The sequence below is a fragment of the Penicillium pulvis genome, assembly GCF_028828015.1.
Source record: "Penicillium pulvis strain IBT 33274 chromosome Unknown contig_23_segment0_segment0, whole genome shotgun sequence".
NCBI lineage: Eukaryota > Fungi > Ascomycota > Eurotiomycetes > Eurotiales > Aspergillaceae > Penicillium > Penicillium pulvis.
In genome coordinates this window covers 2686898-2706155 of record NW_026643075.1, presented here as the reverse complement: position 1 = coordinate 2706155, position 19258 = coordinate 2686898, and the positions used below count along the sequence as shown (strand labels likewise).

Below are 19258 nucleotides of genomic sequence, written 5' to 3'. Positions count from 1 at the left end.
CTGAGAGGTCGGGCAACTAACTCCGCGATCACCGATAATCGATAAAACAGCACCTTGCACCACCATAGCTCAAGGCATGCGCTCATAGTGCTCATGGAACGCCTAATCCGATCGACGCTGAAAATTACCCCGGGCAGGGTCGCCCGCTTCGCCATCAATGGCACCGGGCTGTTCTGCGCATGCGCCCTCGTCTGGGAGAACATCGTGACCATACAGCTCAGCGAAGGACCCTCCATGTACCCGACCTTCAACCCACGCGGCGACTGGCTGCTCATCTCAAGGATGAGTCGCAACGGAAAAGGAATTGAGGTCGGCGATGTTGTACGCTTCAATCACCCTACTTTCCTGGGTGTTCATGGCGCCAAGCGGGTTCTTGGAATGCCTGGAGATTTTGTTTGTCGGGATCAACCTTATAGCACTGGGGCTGGACAGCAACCGGATATGATTCAGGTATGTTCTTTTTGTGCTGGCGAATACATGTTCTCTTCTTGTTCATTGTGTTTCTTGTTTGGACCGGAATAGCTGCTGACTTGTTTACTGATTAGGTCCCCGAGGGTCACGTATTCTTAGTCGGTGACAACCTTCCCTGGTCAAGAGATTCGAGACAATTCGGCCCGGTTCCTTTAGGACTGATCAATGGCAAGATCGTGGCGCGTGTGTGGCCGAAGATGGAATGGGTGCGCAACACAATGCAACCTGCGGAATTGGATGATTAGGCTTTTCAGTATATACCAAAATTGGGAAGCTATGTTCGAGCATCTACACGGAGTTTGTTTGGGGTTTGTGAAAGGAAAAGCATTTCGAAGAAGATTTGGATCTGCTGTGCATATTCATACATATTCAATTGTACAATACAAAGTTATAACTCAAAGCAATATTGGAACAGGTGGTATAGAGTGGAGCGCATCTACCGGAAGGAAGAGGGGTTTCTCCGCTTGTAAGGAAGAGGCTCAACCTTCTTCCGGCGCAGCTCAACATCAGCATCGCTGTAGCCAATCTGCTTCATGACGTCCAGTGTAGTCTCATCCCACTGGCTACGGAACAGGTGGGCGCCAATGGCCTTCAGGTGGTAACGGGCCTGGAGAGTACGCATAAGCATGTTCTCACGCTCAGTCTCCTTGGCCTTAACGGCGGCAAAGTCGAGCGGCTGGGAGTCCTTTTGCTCCATGATGAAAACAGAGAGACGGTGGTAAGGACTACCCTTCTGGGAAACGGGCGCGACCCAGGGAAGAACAACCTGGGAGTCTGTGGAAAGTTGGGAGAGATCGACCTTGGTGGATACGGCCGAGATGGGTACATTGACGGCGAGGTAGTGCATCTTGAAATCAAAGCTGTCGGCCTCGACATTGGGAACATCCGGATCGACGACGGCAATGGTGACAAGCTTCTCGCCGCTCTCGAACATCTGAACGTCCAACTTGGGAGCTGTGGTGCTGTCCTTTGCGAGGACAAAATCACCAGGCCCAATCTGTCGCTTTCCAAAGTACAGCTTGGTCTCCACAACCGGATCGCATTGGGGTAGAACGTCCGGAACGACGTTCATCTGTGTAATACGCTGCACCAAAATCTTGCGACGGTATTCTCGCCATTTGCGGTCGGCCAGGTAGCGGTAGATGGGTTTGCTCATGTCGCCTAAATAAGAGAGAGCATTAGTTCCGGTTCTTCTCAAATCTCCATCTCCTCGGACCTGTCTTCTCGGACCTGGGGGTTCAACATACCTTGACCATCCTCGAACTTCCGCTTCACCAGTGGATCATTGATATCGGCCAAGATCTTGAGTTTCTCCAGGTGCTGTTGCATTGCGGTCACGCGAGACTTTCGCGAAATCTCGCCTCCGGCCTGCTCGACCGGCTGTGCCTGCAATCGCGCAATCTTCTGACGCATCGACTCAATCTCTTCTAACTTCTGGGCTCGATCTGCGAGAAGCACCTTTCGTGCTTCTTGGAAACATTGGTATGGCAGTTGCTCGAAAGGGAGGCCGCCAGCAGTCTGCAACGCAGCACGGCGACGACGGGATCCAATGGGGGCAGTGCCCTGTCGCATCAATCGACGTTCCAATCGAGGGCTTGAGACGAGGGATGGATCGGGTGATTTATAGAATGGCTGGCTCTGTTCAGGTTGGGCGTCCGCAACCCCGGAGGTTGACTGGAAGCCGCGGGTCTGGACCTGAACGCCGGAAAGGCTTCTGGCGTAGGAATTGCGAATGCATTGAAGCAAGGGCTTCGACGCCCGCTCACAATGAGCCATTGTGAAAGGCTTTTTTAAGGGTGTGGGGTTGGGGTTGGAAGTAAAGGATGGTGTTATTATCCTCGGGGGAACATTTTCTGCTTTGCAGGCCAAGACTTCTGCTGGCGCCCACCGCCTCCCCGGAATCAACTTTTGCTCTTCCCATCCAGAGACAGCACGTTACCAAACCACCCAATTAATTCGCTACAACTGCTGTCAAAATGGCTGGTTGCGAAGCGCTCCGGTCCTTGAGGCTTCTCTCGCGCACTTCAAGTGGTCTTTTGTCTGGACCCGAGAATATCACGGTATGCGAACCGCCCACGAGTTCGATCCGCTCACAGGCTAGTCACAAGCAAGAGGAAATAGACACTGACAATATTCTCGATATAGCGACGATGCCTTGTTCGATCAATGGCAACAGAGGCTCAAACCAATGCCTCATCTACTCCCAATGTCACCCGCTCCTCGCCTGCTCCATGGGACCTCCCTGTCTCGGTCATGACCTACAACTTCCCTTCCATGGAACCCGCCAGCTTAGTGGAATACTCTCAAAAACAACTTCAGATGCCTATGCGTAAAGATATTCTCCACCGTGCAGTCGTATACGAAGGTGACATGACCCGCCAGGGTACCGCCAGCACCAAGTGGAGGGACGACGTGCACGGCAGCCACAGGAAACTCATTACACAGAAGGGATCTGGACGTGCTCGTGTGGGTGATAAGCAGTCACCGATCCGAAGAGGTGGTGGTGTTGCACACGGTCCTCACCCTCGTGATTTCTCGACCGAACTTCCCGCCAAAGTCTACGACCAAGCCTGGCGCACAGCTCTCAGCTACCGGTTCTCGCGCGGAGAATTAATCGTTATCGACAATACGATCTCTCTTCCCCATGATTCTACACCATTTTTGCTGCAAAACATTCTCCTGGCGAATGGCTGGAGTGCCAGAAAGGGCCGTTCGACATTCATCACAGAGAAGGTGGATGAGGAGTTGTTCGACAAGGTGTCAAAGTTGCACCGCTATGCCACTATTATGGACCGCAGTGATGTGGATGTGAAGAATCTGCTGGAGACCTCGCGGTTGATTATTGAGAAGACGGCGCTGGACCGGATCCTGAAGGAGCACTCGCGGGATCTGTTGAGTCGCCCGGCGAAGGCACTCTACGTTTGAGTGGTTAGCCGTGTATTGTTTTTTTTTGTTTCTTGTATTCTGGCCATCTGTACAAATAGAATATCGATCTACTTACCACTTGAGCGAATGCCAGGTTGGATTATTATACTGTCACAAGCCCATAGGTTTTGAGTGATGCATCAATTGTGTAAACTTGATTTCATATACTACAAAATACATGTGCAATGACAACTCTGAAGGACCGGCGACGGCGGCTCCCTATCTTAAAAAAGAGGCTGATACGCCGGCATAGCAGGAAACTTTCTTTCTGAATAGTAAGTGCCTCACTATGATAATCATGAACAAAAGAATATAGGTATATAACGAAATGCCATATTCAATGGGGGATGTTATTGTGATAGTACTGCCCATGGCTGCTTAGCTATCCTCCACCGCCGAGCGCTTGTCCTCGGAAGAAAATCCATTCCAAAAAAACTCCCGAGGTCGACGGTAAAGCGGAGAAACAGCCGATTGCCCTTTTAATAACTTTCCTTTACCCCTCTTTGGTTCCCTCCTACACTCCGTGTCAGTCCCTATGTTACTTCGACACTCATTCTCCCGGCTACCTTCGCCGCCGAGCTGGATCTCGCGGTTCCCATCGCCAGCAATGCCTCTACGCGCCAAGGTCATCAACCCTGCCTTCCAGGCAACTTCTTCGGTATGTACGGTCTTTTCGAAAAACAGAGCTCTAGAGGCTGACCGGACTAGATGTCGACATCAGCAAATATCACCAAAGAACTCCCCGGAGACGAGGCTGATGACGTCCTGTTCAACTCGATCTACGGTCTTCGCAGCATTGAGCTTAACCGACCCAAGAAGCTCAACTCCCTCAACGGCTCCATGGTCCGAAAGATTCTCCCTCGTCTGCAGGTTAGTATCAATGACACAACAAAGAAGGCAGGGCACTAAAGGACAAATGATAGGAATGGGAAAAATCTCACTTGGCAAACATTGTTCTCATCTCCGGCGCTGGCCCCAAAGCGCTTTGCGCAGGAGGTGATGTCGCAGCATTGGCACTGCAGAACGAGAAGGGAATTGAGGGACAGAAAGCTTCCGCCGATTTCTTTGGACTCGAATACCGCCTCGACCACTTGATCGCGACATACTCGAAGCCCGTCATTTCTTTTATGGACGGCATCACCATGGGCGGCGGTGTCGGTCTCAGCATGCACGCCCCCTTCCGAATTGCGACCGAGAGAACCGTCTTCGCTATGCCCGAGACAACAATTGGTTTCTTCCCTGATGTGGGTGGTTCGTTCTTCCTGCCGCGCTTGGACGGCCAGACTGGTACCTACCTGGCTCTGACTTCTGCGCGCCTGAATGGCGTGCAGGCTTTCAATGCCGGTATCGCCACTCACTACCTCCACTCCAGCGTTTTGGGCAGTGTCACCCAGCGTCTTTCAGAGCTGGTTTTCCCTGACAACGTTGCTCTCCCTGAGCGGTTAGACACCGTCAACAAGACCATGGCCGAATTCGCGGTTGGAATTCCTTCGGATGAGACCCAGGTTCTTGGTAGCGCGAACCGCCGCTCCATCGAACGCTGCTTCGGATTTAACACAATTGAGGAGATCTTCCAGGCCGTGGAGAAGGAGAAGGAGACCAATGAGAAGTGGGCACAGGAGACTCTGGATACCCTCTCGACACGCTCCCCAACCTCTCTCAAGGTGACACTGCGTCAAATGCGCCTTGGTAAGGAGTGGGACATCGCGGAGACCTTCAAGCGTGAGCACCAGATTGCAGCCAACTTCATGCGCCACCCCGATTTCGTGGAAGGTGTGAAGGCACGTTTAATGTCTAAGCCCGCTCGCCAGGCCGAGTGGCAGCCGGCCACTCTGGAGGAGGTTTCGCAAGAAACCGTCGATAGCTTCTTCACAGTTCCCGAAGGCGAGGCTCCCTTGGAGCTGCTGAACAACACAAAGTACCGGAACTACCCTCATAAGCGATTCACTCTTCCCACCGAACATGATATTGAACAGGTTGTGCGGAACAACCGCATGTCCAAGACAAAGACTGTTAAGCACTTCGTTGAGCAATGGAACCAAAAGGAGGGTGTGGCTGAGAAGGTATACAGTGTGCTGGCTGAGCGAACCAAGGACGGTGAAAATGGCTTGACATGGGTATAAAGTAGGTAGAGATTGTCGACAAGCGTGTATTTTTCTCTCTTAATTGCTCTCATGACAGGTGGTTGGCCTGTTCTTTGATTGCTGTATGTATTAGACTACGGGAGTTTATCCCGGTTTTGGATATTGGAACATTTGCATCATTTCAAGAGTATCAAGTAAAAATCCTTGTATGGCTACTTCGGTGTCCCAAGTGATTTAATGTACAAAGATTTTTGAAGATTGAAATGTGTATAGATGAGTTGGCGAATCGGTGTTTGTTTGACAACTTTCCAATGTCCTCAACCAAAGGTCAGCCCACCCGCAAGATTCCCACCCGTCACCCCACGGTTGAATCTAAATCTTCAATGAGCACTGGTATAAGAACGACACCCTGCAGGGGCTAATTCTACAATCTTGGGCTAAGTTACCCAAAAAATAAACATGAGTATCGACCGGAGATCCTCGGAGGCCAGTCAGGTATTTTCAGGTGACTCCGCGGCTTTCTTGCCTATATCCAATGCAGCCTCACCAGTGTCACCACCCAGCAGCGCTGCACCGGGAGTTCGATCAGTGCTAATCCGTCTATACACATCTCACCTACTCTCAGCATGGAACTCTCGGATGTTTGAGTTCGGTGCTGTTTTGTTTTTGGCGTCCATCTTTCCTGGCACGCTACTCTACGCTTCGATCTACGCGCTTGTTAGGGCCTTGTCTGCCGTGGCCCTCTCATCTTGGCTGGGTGCGCTAGTTGACAAGTCGGACCGACTGGTAATCTTGAGGCAGTCGATTGGTAGGTGGGCGATATACTGGAGAAAAATTGGGAGTGTCGACTAACAAAGTTCAGTTTGGCAAAGAGTCCCAGTTGCGATCTCTTGTTTGTGCTTTGTTGCTCTCTCGGCTACGAGCAACTGGAAAGTGGCCCTGATTCTGTTCGTTGTGCTGGGATTCTTTGCTTGTCTTGAGAAACTGGCTGTCACTGCAAATACGGTAGCAGTTGAGCGTGATTGGGTTATCGTCATTTCGGACAGCATCAATGTGCCTCGACAAGGTAAGGATAAGTCTATATTGGCGGCGGATTCAATTCAGTTCTAACCGTTGATACAGAATTAAATGCGTCGATGAGACGTATTGATCTCTTTTGTAAGCTGATTGCTCCAGTGTTCATCTCTCTCGTGGATAGTTTTTCGACCCGAGTCGCTACTTGGACTGTCCTGGGCTTGAATGCTGCGTCTGTACTCGTTGAGTACTTTGCCATCGCTCAGGTATACAGATCAGTTCCGAATTTGAGAAAAGCAACAATCTCGTCCCAATGTAGTGGCGAAAACGAGGCAAACCACACTGACCACCGCTCATGTCAAACAATAAAGAGCTACTTACGTGGGAGCATAGCTCCTTGGAAAGAATATGTCGCAAGTCCAGTATTCTTGCCGTCCTTTGCGCTGAGCTTGCTGTACATGACTGTTCTCTCATTTGGCGCAACCATGGTCACATACCTGCTCCATAGCGGTTTCAATCCACTGGAAGTCAGTTGTATGCGTATTGGCTCGGTGGTCGCCGAAGTCTCTGGCACATGGACAGCACCCATTATTATGAATCGCATTGGTCCCATCCGGTCTGGACTGTGGTTCTTGAACTGGCAGTTCTGTTGTGTGGCCGGAGCGGCTTTTGCATTTGTTCTCTGGGACTCAAACTCCAAGCTAGTTGCAGCAACCCTGATTATTGGTGTTGCTCTGAGTCGGATCGGACTTTGGGGCTTCGACTTGTCGGCACAATTTTTAGTTCAGGAAGTAAGTATTCAACGCTGATTTGCGATGAATAGAGCTAACATGCCTCCAGAATATCGACGAACACTCCCGGGCCAGGTTCTCGGCAGCGGAGATGGGACTGCAAAATATTTTCGAGATGCTTTCTTTTGCATCCACCATCGTGTGGTCTTCTCCTGAACAGTTTCAATATCCGGTGATGATCAGCGCTGGAGCTGTGTCGATGGCGGCCGCCTGCTTTGCGGCCTATGTGCGCAAGGAACGGGGGCACCTACTGCATCGATCAAAGTGTTTGGGAGGTGACAAGCCAGGATACCGACAAATTAGAACTGCGAATAGATCCGCAGCATAATTCTTAGAGTCACGTCCAGTGAATGATTGCATAAAATGCATGATCTCCCAATCCGTTGAAAGTGGCCCGTAGATGACATCCATGGATCCAGGCACCAGGTACAAGTATGATGTAGGTAGCTACATCATATCCGATTGCCCACGTGGTAGTCTGAGCGTATGCATATCACCTTAAAATATGTTAAGCATATACGCTAAGAGCAAATCAATCTTAAATTAATTAATTTATTGTCCTGCTCAACGCTACTTAGGTTGGGGGTTCAAGGCTATTTTCGGTGGACTTGGCCCCGAGCTCGTCATCTCGCGCACTATCGCGACTCCCGTGGAACCGCTATTGCGGGGAAAATCCGTCCAGCTTTGTAATTATACCATTGACTATGCTCCTGCTCCCAAACCTGGGACCGTTTGTCTCATCATGGAGGTACCATCACAGCGACCTCCATCTAGAGCTTCAACTCGCACACGACTTACCCAGGCACTGGGCTTACAGGTGCCCAAGGCCCGGGGAGCTGGTAGGTCGGGCCCACGCCGCCGAACGGGGTGCTTAACATGCAGGGCCCGGAAAGTGCGCTGCGACGAAACAAAGCCAAGCTGCTCGAACTGCGATCGACTGCGACTGCATTGCGTTTACAAACCCCCTATCGCCCTCGGCGAGTCGTGGACTTCACCTCCTCCACAATCCAACGATAACTTTTCCTCTGCGGCGCATCCTGTACCCCAGACTTCCCCGTCGCCCGCCATAAGCACTTTGTCAGCATCAGCATCGGCCGCCGCCGCTGTCGCTGCAGCTGCGAATGAGTCACATCGATCGCCAGATTTGAACTTCTTCAATACTGTGCTTCGCTCGGACGATCGCCATCGGACGATTCCAGCGCTAGCTGCGCCGATTCGACGACTGCCCACAGATTCAGAACCATATCCGGAGCTCGGAGGACCCTTTGATATGCTTGGTTTTATGGGAGGTATAACATCTGAGCTGGAACAAAAACACCTCGATTTGACCAGTGGGCTTGCTGGGTTCGCCTCTAGTCCAACCCCACAAACGTTACCAGCAGGTGCTGGTGGAAACACTGGAGAAGATGGACAGTTTGCAGACAGGCCTTCGACACTCAGTCCAGATGCACAGTCCTTGTTGGCTGATGGCATGTCCATCGGTAGCGCTTCTGATGCGGCGACCACGCGCGGCAGCTGGTCTGACCCTGGCACCACCTCGTATGAGGAGCAACTACTCCAGCATTTCTTGGCAAGTGATCCACCAGCAGGACTATTTGCGCCGGTTTCTATGGAGTGGAAATATGTACGACCAGCGGTGCTGGCGTATAGCCGAGACTTTAGTCCACTTTTGAATGCGTTGTACTGTTATGCAGACATCCACAAGGCGGCTACTGAAGGAGGGAAACGATGGCGCTGGGCGCCTACATATTATCGAGTAGCGAGCTCAGAAATTCAAGCATGCCTGCTTGGGGATGTGTCTGAGCCAACCTTGATCAAAATCTTCGCGACAGTCTTTTTCCTAATGTTATCTGAAGTGAGTTACCGTGCTATAATGCTTCGCAAACAAGACTGACGGGACAACAGCTTTTCTCATCCCCCGAATTATGTGCTCCAGGCACCTCATACCTCCACTCAGCTTACCTTCTATTGCAACGGTTCGATAACCGGACAAGGATTTGGACGGGTCTCGGTTTTTTAATGGTGTCGTGGATTTCGCTGCTGGATGTGAAATCATTAATCGCAGGGCGTGAAGGTGACCCTTTAGTTGAACTGGGCAACATTTCCGAGCAGGGAGTAAACTACAAGTCACAAGGCGCACAAGGCGCGCGCATCCCTCGAATGGCCTCAAACGAGGAACAAAAAGAGGACGATGGAGCAGAAGAGCACTTCCGCAGTCCAAGCTATCTAGTCTACGAAGCGATTGTGGGCCCCGCATTCCGTTTCTTTGTGCAAGCGCAACAAGTCGTACGGCGTATTGTCTCCATCGACCTACACCACCGCAGTCGTGGAACACTCAGCGATGAATTTGAGGTCCTCCAGATCGCACATAAAGTCGGTGCAGACCTCGAAACCCTTTGGCACCGCAGGCCATCCGTGATTGATGTATATGGGCATCCAGAAGCATTAACAGACACACTATGTGCACCTGTAGCTCTCAACATTTGCCGCACATTCCGACAGTATGTAGCCAGCTTCCTGGCCAACTTCATATATCTACACCGCGTTGCATTCGCCATCTACCCACGCACTGATCGTGTCAATGGCGCCGTCAACCAAATCATACAGCTAGCGACCGTTGAGTCTGCCGGTGCTGAAGATGACCGTCTCCCTGTCAGTTTTCTCTGGCCGTTATTCATTGCAGGCCTGGAAGGCTCTATCGAACAACGGCAGTGGGTCTTTCAGGAGATGCAACGTATGGCATCTGCTCGGGAGAATGAACCCGCCACATCGCTTGGACGTCATCCGGCTGCTGATCAAGTTCTTCTATTGCTGGAAGAAATGACGCGGCGGCAGGATGCGTCGCGTACTTGGGCGGACTCACGGTGTGTGCGGCGAGAGCTGTTCGCGGACTTTTTTATTCTGATTTGATGTGATATGGGGTGGCATGGGTCAAAATGCATATATACCGGATAATGTCTGGCAATTTTGATTTCCCTTTCCGTTTTAGTGCTCACCCCTTGCCGCTTTTTGCTCACTGAGTAAAACGTAGCACGCCCCTGAGCACTCCGCCCTGCTCACTTAAGTACTACATAAGCACTCAGACTTGCTTAACTAACTAACCTAATATAACTGACTAACTGGTAACGTATCTCACAAGCGAGCGGGCCACATAGTCGGCCCTTCCTCCTACTTGATGGAGTCGCCAGCAGTGGCAAAGTAATCTACGAAGACGCTTATGTATACTACTGCACCCATGAAAGATTCGGATCATGATACATGATACGCATACATTCCATTTGTTGCCTTTTACAATACCTTGCCGAGGGGCTTGCGTAATGACGATCCGGGAGGGGGAATGGGGGCCAAATCCAGCTTCCAGAGAATGACATGAAGTATATCCAGTCTCAACGAGAAACGAAGCACAGAATATACGGATGCATAATTAAGAATACGTCTGAATAGCAGGGCTTTCGGGCTGAGATTGATCCCCAGCGATGGCCAAGCAGTGTAAGTACGTTAGCCCTGAGATCGATCCCAAAGTTTTGACCTGGCAGTGCCAAGTGATGCACATAGTGGATAGTACAGCTTGTAAGTAAACTTGTCTGCTTTGCGGATTACTTACTTGGCTTTATCGCGCGAGTCGCATGATAATTAGCGCCATGCTGATGATGTAAACACACCCCTGCTCATAACCTCTCACAGTGCATTACCCCAACTGCGCCCACCACACCCCTGAAAATAATACCACCCGGCTACTCGCCCACTCGTGACTCTCATTCCCCTGCTCGCTGTATATAACCCCCTAGCGTGGTCAAAATGGCTCTGGCACTGAGACAGGCCTGGCCACTCAAGGCTGAAATTCGACTAGGCAAGGCCATCTCGGAATTCAAAGCGAAGCTGTCGGATGGGGAGAAAGCGGAATTCAACACAAAACAATCGAGTTCACAGTCCTCGCCTCCTACTGTTCAGGATGTGAGGATTCTCACAGCTAAGATTGACCGCGGCCACGGGGGTCGTTGCTTGTCAACCAGGTTTATGAGCGTCATGGAGGCAGTACAGCAGTTTGTGTCTTTTGGAGACATAATTATCGGAGGATCGGCAAGCATCATTGCGTGTGGAGTTTGGTCAGTGGTACGGCTTGCACTATCGGTGAGATACCTTGTTTTGACGTATTTCAAACATGAGATAGAGAATTGACTATTTGAAGATCCTCTCCAAGTCGCACTCCTATATTGAACAACTCTCTGAGATATTTGTGCAAGTCGGTAACTCTACTCCTCGTCTCGAAAAGATTGCCACGCTGTATCACCAATCGCGGGACTTACAAACGGAGATCTATGAATATTTCATCGTGGTGGTTCACGTCTGCTCTGACATGGTGCAATTAACCAAAATGTCAACTCTAAAGAGACTGGGATCCTCTATTTCAGATAAGAGCTTGGCTGAATACAAGAAAGAGCTTCAATTCCGGGGGCAAGCTATCAGGGACGAAGTTCGACTCCAGATGGCAAGTGAAGGGCAACAAGAAGCAGAAGCCAATGCAAGGGCTCGAGATACTCTTTGCTTACTTGTTCAGTCCGCGTCTGACGAACAGAAGTTTCGAACGAAACAACGGATTCTCGATTTCTGCTCGCAGATTGAGTATACTACCGCATGGAAACAAAGTCGGAGGGCTGGCACTACCACCTTGTTTCGCGACTGTGAGTGCTATAAGGCCTGGAAATCGGATAAGTATTGCTCAACGCTTGTGTACACCGGAAAGCTTGGCGTCGGAAAGTCCGTAATGCTTGCGAATATGGTTGATGATCTGCAAGCATATGGCCATGAAAAACAGGATATGATTGCTTTTTTCTTTCTCCGGCATGACACATTCGAAACACTGAATGCACGAACAATTATCGGATCTGTGACTCGACAGCTGCTTACTCAACTAATTGACCTCGAATTGGACAATCGCTTGTTCAAAGATATTTCTGAGCTATTCGCGATGACAACGTCTATGGATGACTATAGACGGATGAGAAAAATTCTCAGTCTTGTGCTTAGTCCACGGAAGAGGACATTCGTTGTCATTGATGGAATCGATGAGCTGAGCAATACTGAGATGAGAATATTCTTTGAAAGATTCAGTGATCTGCAAAGCAAACTTAGTATCTCGCTTTGTATAGCAGCACGCCAAGATTCCAGTGATGCAGTCAAGAGTAGCAGAAAGTTTCTTCAGAAGACAGTGGTTACTAAAGTGCCACCAAATATGGAAGAAATCAAGAGCTACATTCACCGAGAGATTAAGCATCGTCTATGGTCAGAGCAGTTGATTGTACAAGACACATATTTGGTTTCCGAAATCGAGAAATCTCTGTACAAAGGGTCCCAAGGCATGTTTCTTTGGGTTTCATTACTCATTGAATTCCTGTGTGGGATAGATACAGATGAAGAGATTCGCAGTGCTCTTGATGATCTACCACAAGACCTCTCAGAGACATATTCCCGAATCTTGAGGAAATCAAACAAACCAGGCCGTCCGTACCAAAGGCTGATTTTGGAGATCGTCTCAGTTGCTCAACGCCAATTGACAGTTGAAGAAATACAGGAAGCACTCAGCGTGACTCCGGGGAAGACAAACTGGAAATCATCACGGCTTATCAACGATTTCTACGCCACTCTCAAGTGCTGTGGTGGTCTTGTCACCGTTGACGAAGAGACACTTGCCATACATTTTGTTCATCACAGCGTGAAGCATTATCTCACAGGATGCTTCAGTTCCCCTGAAAGCTGCTTTATTCAGCTCAGTGATGCACACTGCAGGATGTCCGATATCATCATCACGTATTTCAGCTACTCAATATTCGAACGACAAGTTTCTAGACAAGTTGTCCCAAATGTACGTGCTGGTCCAGCAGTTTCAGGGATCATTCAATCAACACGTTCCAATTCCGGGTGGATAGGGGGTATCACACTGGACTTTCTACAGAAAAAGGAAAAGCAAGAACATGGCGTTGATATGAATATTGCAAAAACTCTAGCGGGATTGAGACCTGCGGTAGATGGGTCGACTCAAGGAGTAGCATTCGCAGATTATGCCACGACGTTCTGGTCTGCTCACCTTGCCATCTCCTTACCCTTAGCTGCTGAAATGTCACTACTCTTCAACAAGCTGTGCAATCGGAATTTCTTTGACGCAGACAAGGCACAAGGAAAACAAGTTCTTCTAGGGAAGGCCGCAGAGTTCAACCAGGCTGCTTTGATGAAATATCTTGTTGAATCAATGGGTGTTGATGTCAATTGCACAGTAGATGAAACTGGAAGAACGGCACTGTGTATGGCTTGCTTATCCTGCCATTATGATATCGTTCAATATCTTCTCAACACGGATGGCATAGATCCAATGGCATCAGACGAGAGCATGAGAACCCCTTTACATATCGCGATTGAGAGTAGCCACGATGACATAGCGAAAGCCTTGGCCGCTCACCCTGGCATAAATGTCTCACAGGCTGATGCCTACGGCGTTACCCCCTTGCTTCTAGCAATGAGGATGAACAATGTGGTACTCTTCGAAATTCTCCTCAACCATCAGAGCGTGAATATCAACCAAGCTGACCCGCGAGACCAAAGGACACTTCTTCAAAAGGCCGTGCTTACGGACAACATGGTCTTTGCAAAATCTTTGATGCGTCGCCCTGACTTGAAGCTCATTCCCTCGGGTTATGACCAATGTATCGAAGTTTTCTCTTGGGCTATTCAAGAGCAGAGTGGCTCCCTCTTCGGTGCTTTGATGGATCACCGCGAAGTGGACATCCACCTTAGGAGCTTATACCCCAAGATCATAGAGCCGGTCATCAAGTCGAACAACAAGTCTATTCTGAAGAAATTGCTCAGTCATTCTCGTATGGATGATGTTTCACATAGCCCTTTTAACAGCCCTAAGCTGGAAAAGATAATACATGGAGATATTTCCATGCTGCAAATTTTCTTTGAACATCAGTCAGTCCGTTTGTATATCAGCGAATACTTGCACATTGCTGTCAAATGTACCCTCGTCGATGTTGCAAAATTTCTGATGGCTTACCCCACCATTGAAATTCAACGATGTGACATGGCTGGACGGACTCCTCTATATCATGCCATCCAGAATGGCGACATTCCTATGGTGGAGATGTTTCTTGGTTGCCCTGAAGTAGGCGCTATTACACAAAGTCCCATGAGGAAATCTCCATTGGGAATTGCCATAGCTTGCCGCAACTTGGCAGTTGTTCAAATGCTCCTGGAGCCTCACGTCATCCCACTCAGGGAATTGGCCATGGTGATAGGACCAGCTCTGGAATATGCCATTGAGCACGGTAATCGGGACGTTGTTGCAGTGCTTCTTGACCATCCTAGAGTGAAGACGAGGGCCACTCGATTAGATGCCGAACACAAGTTTCTGAACCTGGCAATGAAGAGTTGCGATCTGGCTACAGCTGATTTGTTGTTAAACGACATTCGAATATCGAATCGCTTACGTGATCAGCGTGGTAGAACGGCTCTTCACATGGCAATAGAAGCTTCCTGGAAATCAAGTGATGACCGGATGGCAGCCATCAGAGCTCTCACAAAAGTACCAAGGCTAGCTAATATGCTGGACTACGAGAATACAAGCCCGCTACACCTAGCTGCACAGATGAACCTTGCCGATGTCGTGAAACTTCTGGTTAGGACCTCGCGCCAACGTATCAATTGGCAGAACACCGAAGGGCAGACACCATTGCATCTGGCATCTTCCAGTGGCGGAAGCGAAAGCATTATCCCACTTCTGGCGTGTGCAGCGATTCCTAATGTCGAAAACAACAAGCATATGACTCCTGCGAACGTCGCAAATGAGACAGGCAATGATGACGCCCAGCGCCTACTTTACAATTACAGTGCAAGTCTAGACAGTATCGGCGAGGGCCTACTTACACCCCTGCATTGTGCGGCTGAGCTTGGCGATACCCACATTGGAAAACTTCTTCTCATAGAGCATCCTCTTTTACTGAACCGCCGGGATGGTGACGGAAGAACTGCTCTCCACCTGAGTGTCATTCACAAGAATTCCGAATTTGCTTTACTGCTCCTCAGTATGGCATCTGTCATCTTTGATCAGCAGGATATATTCAATCAAACACCCCTCTGGTATGCAGAGACCAATGGGGACAAAGAGATCCAAGATGTGATTTGGAAGCTGCTGCGGGAAGCAAGGAAGACAATGTAAGATATCAATACCATCTTACCTCGTAGATCAGATGATGTGGATGGTCTCCTTTAATCCTTTTTATCTCACATAGTGAAGTTTACTCTGCTTGAGAACATTGGAAAAGAATAACTCCTTCACAACTAAACTATGTATGAGAGCCTATATAACTAATGCCTAAAATAGCTCTTGCTTTCAGAACCATTACCCACATCAATATTTATAGGCCCCTTTTCTATCTTCCTGGTGCCTATTTGCCTATTTTATAGGGCCGATCACCCCTAGGGTGAGAAGTTTGATGCCGTTCTGACCTCAATCACCCAGTCTGTAAAGTTCCCACCCATATGACACACATCCACCTAGCGTGAGCCCGTCACCGCTTGAGTGTAACAGCGCTTTAGAAAGAATTGACCATTCAGATATGATTTGGCTTAGGAACGACTGAGCGGACGGGAAGCCCTGATCTCCATACCTTATGGTCGTATGTACTATCAAGAGGCGAGAACAGGGATACATAGTACACCTAGGAAGAGTTCAAATCTTAGGATTCTACATATCTACAAGTTAGATAGTCGGATAGGTCATAGCTGCAGAAATTTAAGACTCTATGGATGCTCTGGTCACCAATTGGACGGTCTACGATTCAAATATTAGATTTAGTCAAGCCTCAGAAAGCGATAGTCCATATAATGCTACCTAGTAAATGTGCAAGCTCATACACTACAGGCACGTTAACATTTATCTCAGTCAGTCCCATAACGTCAAAGTAAGAGATGAGGTCTTGGGCAATATAATCCTCACGGATTAGACCCGTGTACTCATCCAAAACGAGGAAATCTATCCTATTATAGGTGACTACGGATCCGGCATCCAGTGTTTTTAAATTGTATGTCAGAAAATAGAACTCAAGTATAATAAAGGGCATTAAATGCTACTCACGTGGGGAAGCGCGTGAATTTGCTTCTAAGAACGCCCTCTATCTTCTATTAAATAACTATCTAATGGCCGTTACTAACCCATCGGATAGGATCAAAAATATACTTTTTCTATCTAGCGTAGGTGTTTTAAACGAATATATTAGTTAGTCACTATAGTAAGGGTACTACTATTTCTAGTGGAAGAAGGGAAGTAATTAGAGAATAATCTCATATTAGGATAGAATATCGATTTTATAAGGTAATGGTCTCTATACTAGATAGATAGATACTTATTTAATATATAGTAATAGTAGCTACTAGAAGTAACATTACCTTTATAGTATACGATTAGAGATAATATCTTTTTGTAGACTTCCGTAAGGCCTAACTAAGGCCTAAGAACTCGGCCTAAAGCCTAATCTAGGCTAGGTCTAGGCCGAACTTCTCTAATCAAGACCTAACCTAGACCTAACGCTAGGCCCCTAGTAGTCTACAAAAATCTCACCTATATCAACCATACTCACCTAGCGTGAACTCGTCGCTGCTCTAGTATAGCAAGGATTCAGAAAGAACTAACAATATGGATCCCAGGTGGCTTAAGTACGGCCGTATGTAGCGAAACTATCTTTGAGATAGACTATATCGTTTGATTATGATGGCTGTTCTTACTACAGCCTAGGTGAGAAATATTTGAGTGCTGCTTTAACGTCACGCGATCGGGTTGAGAAGGGCAAGTGGGTAATTGATAAGGTGACAGGGAGAAAGCGGCTGAGAAATGAGAGATCCGGCGCATAACCCGACTACACGGTCCACACTGTAGTGCTTACATAGTGCAGGTTCCAGCGCTTTAGGCGGGAATTTGACTGGTGCAAAACAAGTAAAAGGCTCCACATAGTAAGCACTTGGGCCAATTTTAGAGCACTTCTTATTTAGAACATTAATCTACAGGCCAAGGAGACAGGAACAAGCAGTGAGTTATATTTGCTGATCAAAAGGGTCATGGCGAAATTAGACTATTTTGCTGTCCCGACCGATTCTCATCTTTTGTCTCTCACATTTTCCTACCTAATTTTTCTTCCACGGATCATCTATCGCAGTGGGGCAAGAAAGTCAGCCTCCAAGCCGAATTTGAAGTGGATACTTCCCGCCGGTTCAATTTACTTGCGTAGTGGACTCGGGGGGAAAGGAGGGGGGATTGAAGAATTCGGACCCAAGTTGGCGGAGAATCGAGATGGACATGATGAGATCAGGGAAGGATTTACTGGCGTTTGGTGCCATTCTCTGCTCTCTATTTGCAGGGATGACACGTGCGGCCTTAGTTGGCACGTTTACTTACCCAGTCGAGAATGGACTTCTTTATTATGATGGAGAAACTATTGATGTCAGCTGGACATCGACATTGAGCAATGCAAGCCTCAGTCTCTACTGCCGTTATGAGACTGATTCAACTTGGAACACCTACGAGAGTATGAATTCCTGCTCAACAGGCCGATTGGTGGACAATCACTGTCATACAGTCAAAGCTAACAAGCTTCTCTTCACTCTCTAGTCTCAAGTATTGGACTTGTAGATTCAATCGGTAGCAAGCAAGTTGATGTCGTGATTGAGAAGTCATCAGACTACTGCTGGTTCAATTTATTCGAAACAGGGGACGATGCGGATGGCGTTAATAGCGTGACCTTCCTCATCTCTTCTGACGTTCATAGTGGGACCACAATTGGCCTCTCGGGGGCGGCGACCACGAGCTATGCTGGAGTCGGCGTACCGACTGGTCCTGTCACAGCAGCAACAACGACAGCGACGACGACAACAACAGCAACAGCTACAGCTACAACACCAGATGTAACCAACAGCACATCTACCTCCACAATAGAAACGTCCACGAAATCTGTCACGGCTTCTTTAGCCAGCGGGAAGTCAAGCGGGGATCTTAGCACAGGAGCAAAGGCTGGGATTGGGGCTGGCGTCGGCGTCGCATCTTTGATGCTCCTCGGAGCATGTCTACTCTGGTTCTTACGGCGGAAACGGGGGCGGGGGAACGGACAAGCGTTCGCTGAAGGACAGCGAGGAACAACAAAGGAGAAGACTGCGTTGATGGATGCCGTAGAAATTGGAGCGACAAAAGGAAGCGCATGGCATCCTGACACTGTCCAGGAAATGAGGGATAGTCAACGCCCATTTGAGCTTCATGCGAGCACTGGGCCGTATACCGGGCATACAGCAGAGCTGGATGGCTGATCATGTGGGGTTCTCGGCCGACTTGAAGGAAAACCGCTGGCTTATTACCTCATGTCATTGCTACATAGGCAAAGGGCGCTAGTAATGTCTATAGAATGAAATTCACCAGCAATACGCGAATTGAAGTTTACTCGTCTACCCCAAGCATCATACCGAATATCAGTCATGAGAGCCTCGCACTTCCCGACAGCAACTATGAAGTCACTCTGGTGCTCACCTTGATCGGCTTTGCGCTGGCGTACCATTTTCCTGACGGGTGTGACTCCGTTATGCCCGTTATGCCTGTTAGAAAGACTCCGCGATCAGCTGAATTCAATACCACCAATTTGTTCATATAAGAAAGACGACTTGAGTTTCTTCACTTCGCCGCCGAGGCGATTTATAGCCTAATACACATAGTTATACTATACCTGTTGAGTGGTCGGCACCATTCTATATTCATGTTATCTCCAATAATTCACATCTGTCTTCTTTTGAAGCTCGATAATCATACACTAACTGGAGTGAAAGTAGCGCGCGAATTTCAATCGGATTAACCACATCACGAGTATTAAAGAACAACACCGCATCACCTTCTCCCTCTATTCACTTCAATGTTTAAGGCAACGCTTGATTGGATCCGGGACA

The 19258-nt window shown here is 48.7% G+C and overlaps 8 protein-coding genes across 8 annotated transcripts; 7 read left to right on the top strand and 1 right to left on the bottom strand.

Moving 5' to 3' along the window:
* Positions 1–93: 93 nt before the first annotated feature.
* Positions 94–729, top strand: N7503_005296 (putative mitochondrial inner membrane protease subunit 1; the record flags this gene model as incomplete). The annotated part of the gene is made up of 2 exons (XM_057064843.1): positions 94–450; positions 546–729. 2 exons carry the CDS (start codon positions 94–96, stop codon positions 714–716), a joined length of 528 nt encoding a protein of 175 aa, XP_056922586.1. The 3' UTR covers positions 717–729.
* A 178-nt stretch (positions 730–907) lies between these two features.
* On the bottom strand, positions 908–2247 carry N7503_005295 (mitochondrial 54S ribosomal protein mL38; the record flags this gene model as incomplete). Its single annotated transcript, XM_057064842.1, has 2 exons — positions 908–1632; positions 1719–2247. 2 exons carry the CDS (start codon positions 2245–2247, stop codon positions 908–910), a joined length of 1254 nt encoding a protein of 417 aa, XP_056922585.1.
* A 200-nt stretch (positions 2248–2447) lies between these two features.
* On the top strand, positions 2448–3396 carry N7503_005294 (mitochondrial 54S ribosomal protein uL4m; the record flags this gene model as incomplete). Its single annotated transcript, XM_057064841.1, has 2 exons — positions 2448–2531; positions 2617–3396. 2 exons carry the CDS (start codon positions 2448–2450, stop codon positions 3394–3396), a joined length of 864 nt encoding a protein of 287 aa, XP_056922584.1.
* A 323-nt stretch (positions 3397–3719) lies between these two features.
* Positions 3720–5657, top strand: N7503_005293 (mitochondrial 37S ribosomal protein mS47). Its single transcript, XM_057064840.1, has 3 exons — positions 3720–4054; positions 4105–4266; positions 4320–5657. The coding sequence occupies exons 1-3, from the start codon at positions 3932–3934 to the stop codon at positions 5517–5519; spliced, it is 1485 nt and encodes a 494-aa protein (XP_056922583.1). The 5' UTR covers positions 3720–3931; the 3' UTR covers positions 5520–5657.
* A 282-nt stretch (positions 5658–5939) lies between these two features.
* On the top strand, positions 5940–7613 carry N7503_005292 (putative iron-regulated transporter; the record flags this gene model as incomplete). The annotated part of the gene is made up of 4 exons (XM_057064839.1): positions 5940–6288; positions 6343–6546; positions 6603–7285; positions 7335–7613. The coding sequence occupies 4 exons, from the start codon at positions 5940–5942 to the stop codon at positions 7611–7613; spliced, it is 1515 nt and encodes a 504-aa protein (XP_056922582.1).
* A 414-nt stretch (positions 7614–8027) lies between these two features.
* N7503_005291 (Zn(II)2Cys6 transcription factor) lies at positions 8028–10195 on the top strand (the record flags this gene model as incomplete). The annotated part of the gene is made up of 2 exons (XM_057064838.1): positions 8028–9140; positions 9191–10195. The coding sequence occupies 2 exons, from the start codon at positions 8028–8030 to the stop codon at positions 10193–10195; spliced, it is 2118 nt and encodes a 705-aa protein (XP_056922581.1).
* An 888-nt stretch (positions 10196–11083) lies between these two features.
* On the top strand, positions 11084–15497 carry N7503_005290 (NACHT nucleoside triphosphatase; the record flags this gene model as incomplete). The annotated part of the gene is made up of 2 exons (XM_057064837.1): positions 11084–11416; positions 11475–15497. The coding sequence occupies 2 exons, from the start codon at positions 11084–11086 to the stop codon at positions 15495–15497; spliced, it is 4356 nt and encodes a 1451-aa protein (XP_056922580.1).
* Positions 15498–17693: 2196 nt separating this feature from the next.
* Positions 17694–18631, top strand: N7503_005289 (uncharacterized protein; the record flags this gene model as incomplete). The annotated part of the gene is made up of 2 exons (XM_057064836.1): positions 17694–17859; positions 17943–18631. The coding sequence occupies 2 exons, from the start codon at positions 17694–17696 to the stop codon at positions 18629–18631; spliced, it is 855 nt and encodes a 284-aa protein (XP_056922579.1).
* Positions 18632–19258: the final 627 nt, after the last annotated feature.

Excerpts from the sequence above, each read along its gene's own strand:
- N7503_005293 (XM_057064840.1), top strand. The coding sequence starts at position 3,932 with ATGTTACTTCGACACTCATTCTCCCGGCTACCTTCGCCGCCGAGCTGG. Across the intron at positions 4,055-4,104 it reads CCTTCCAGGCAACTTCTTCG|ATGTCGACATCAGCAAATAT; the intron begins GTATGTACGGTC and ends TGACCGGACTAG. Across the intron at positions 4,267-4,319 it reads AGATTCTCCCTCGTCTGCAG|GAATGGGAAAAATCTCACTT; the intron begins GTTAGTATCAAT and ends GACAAATGATAG.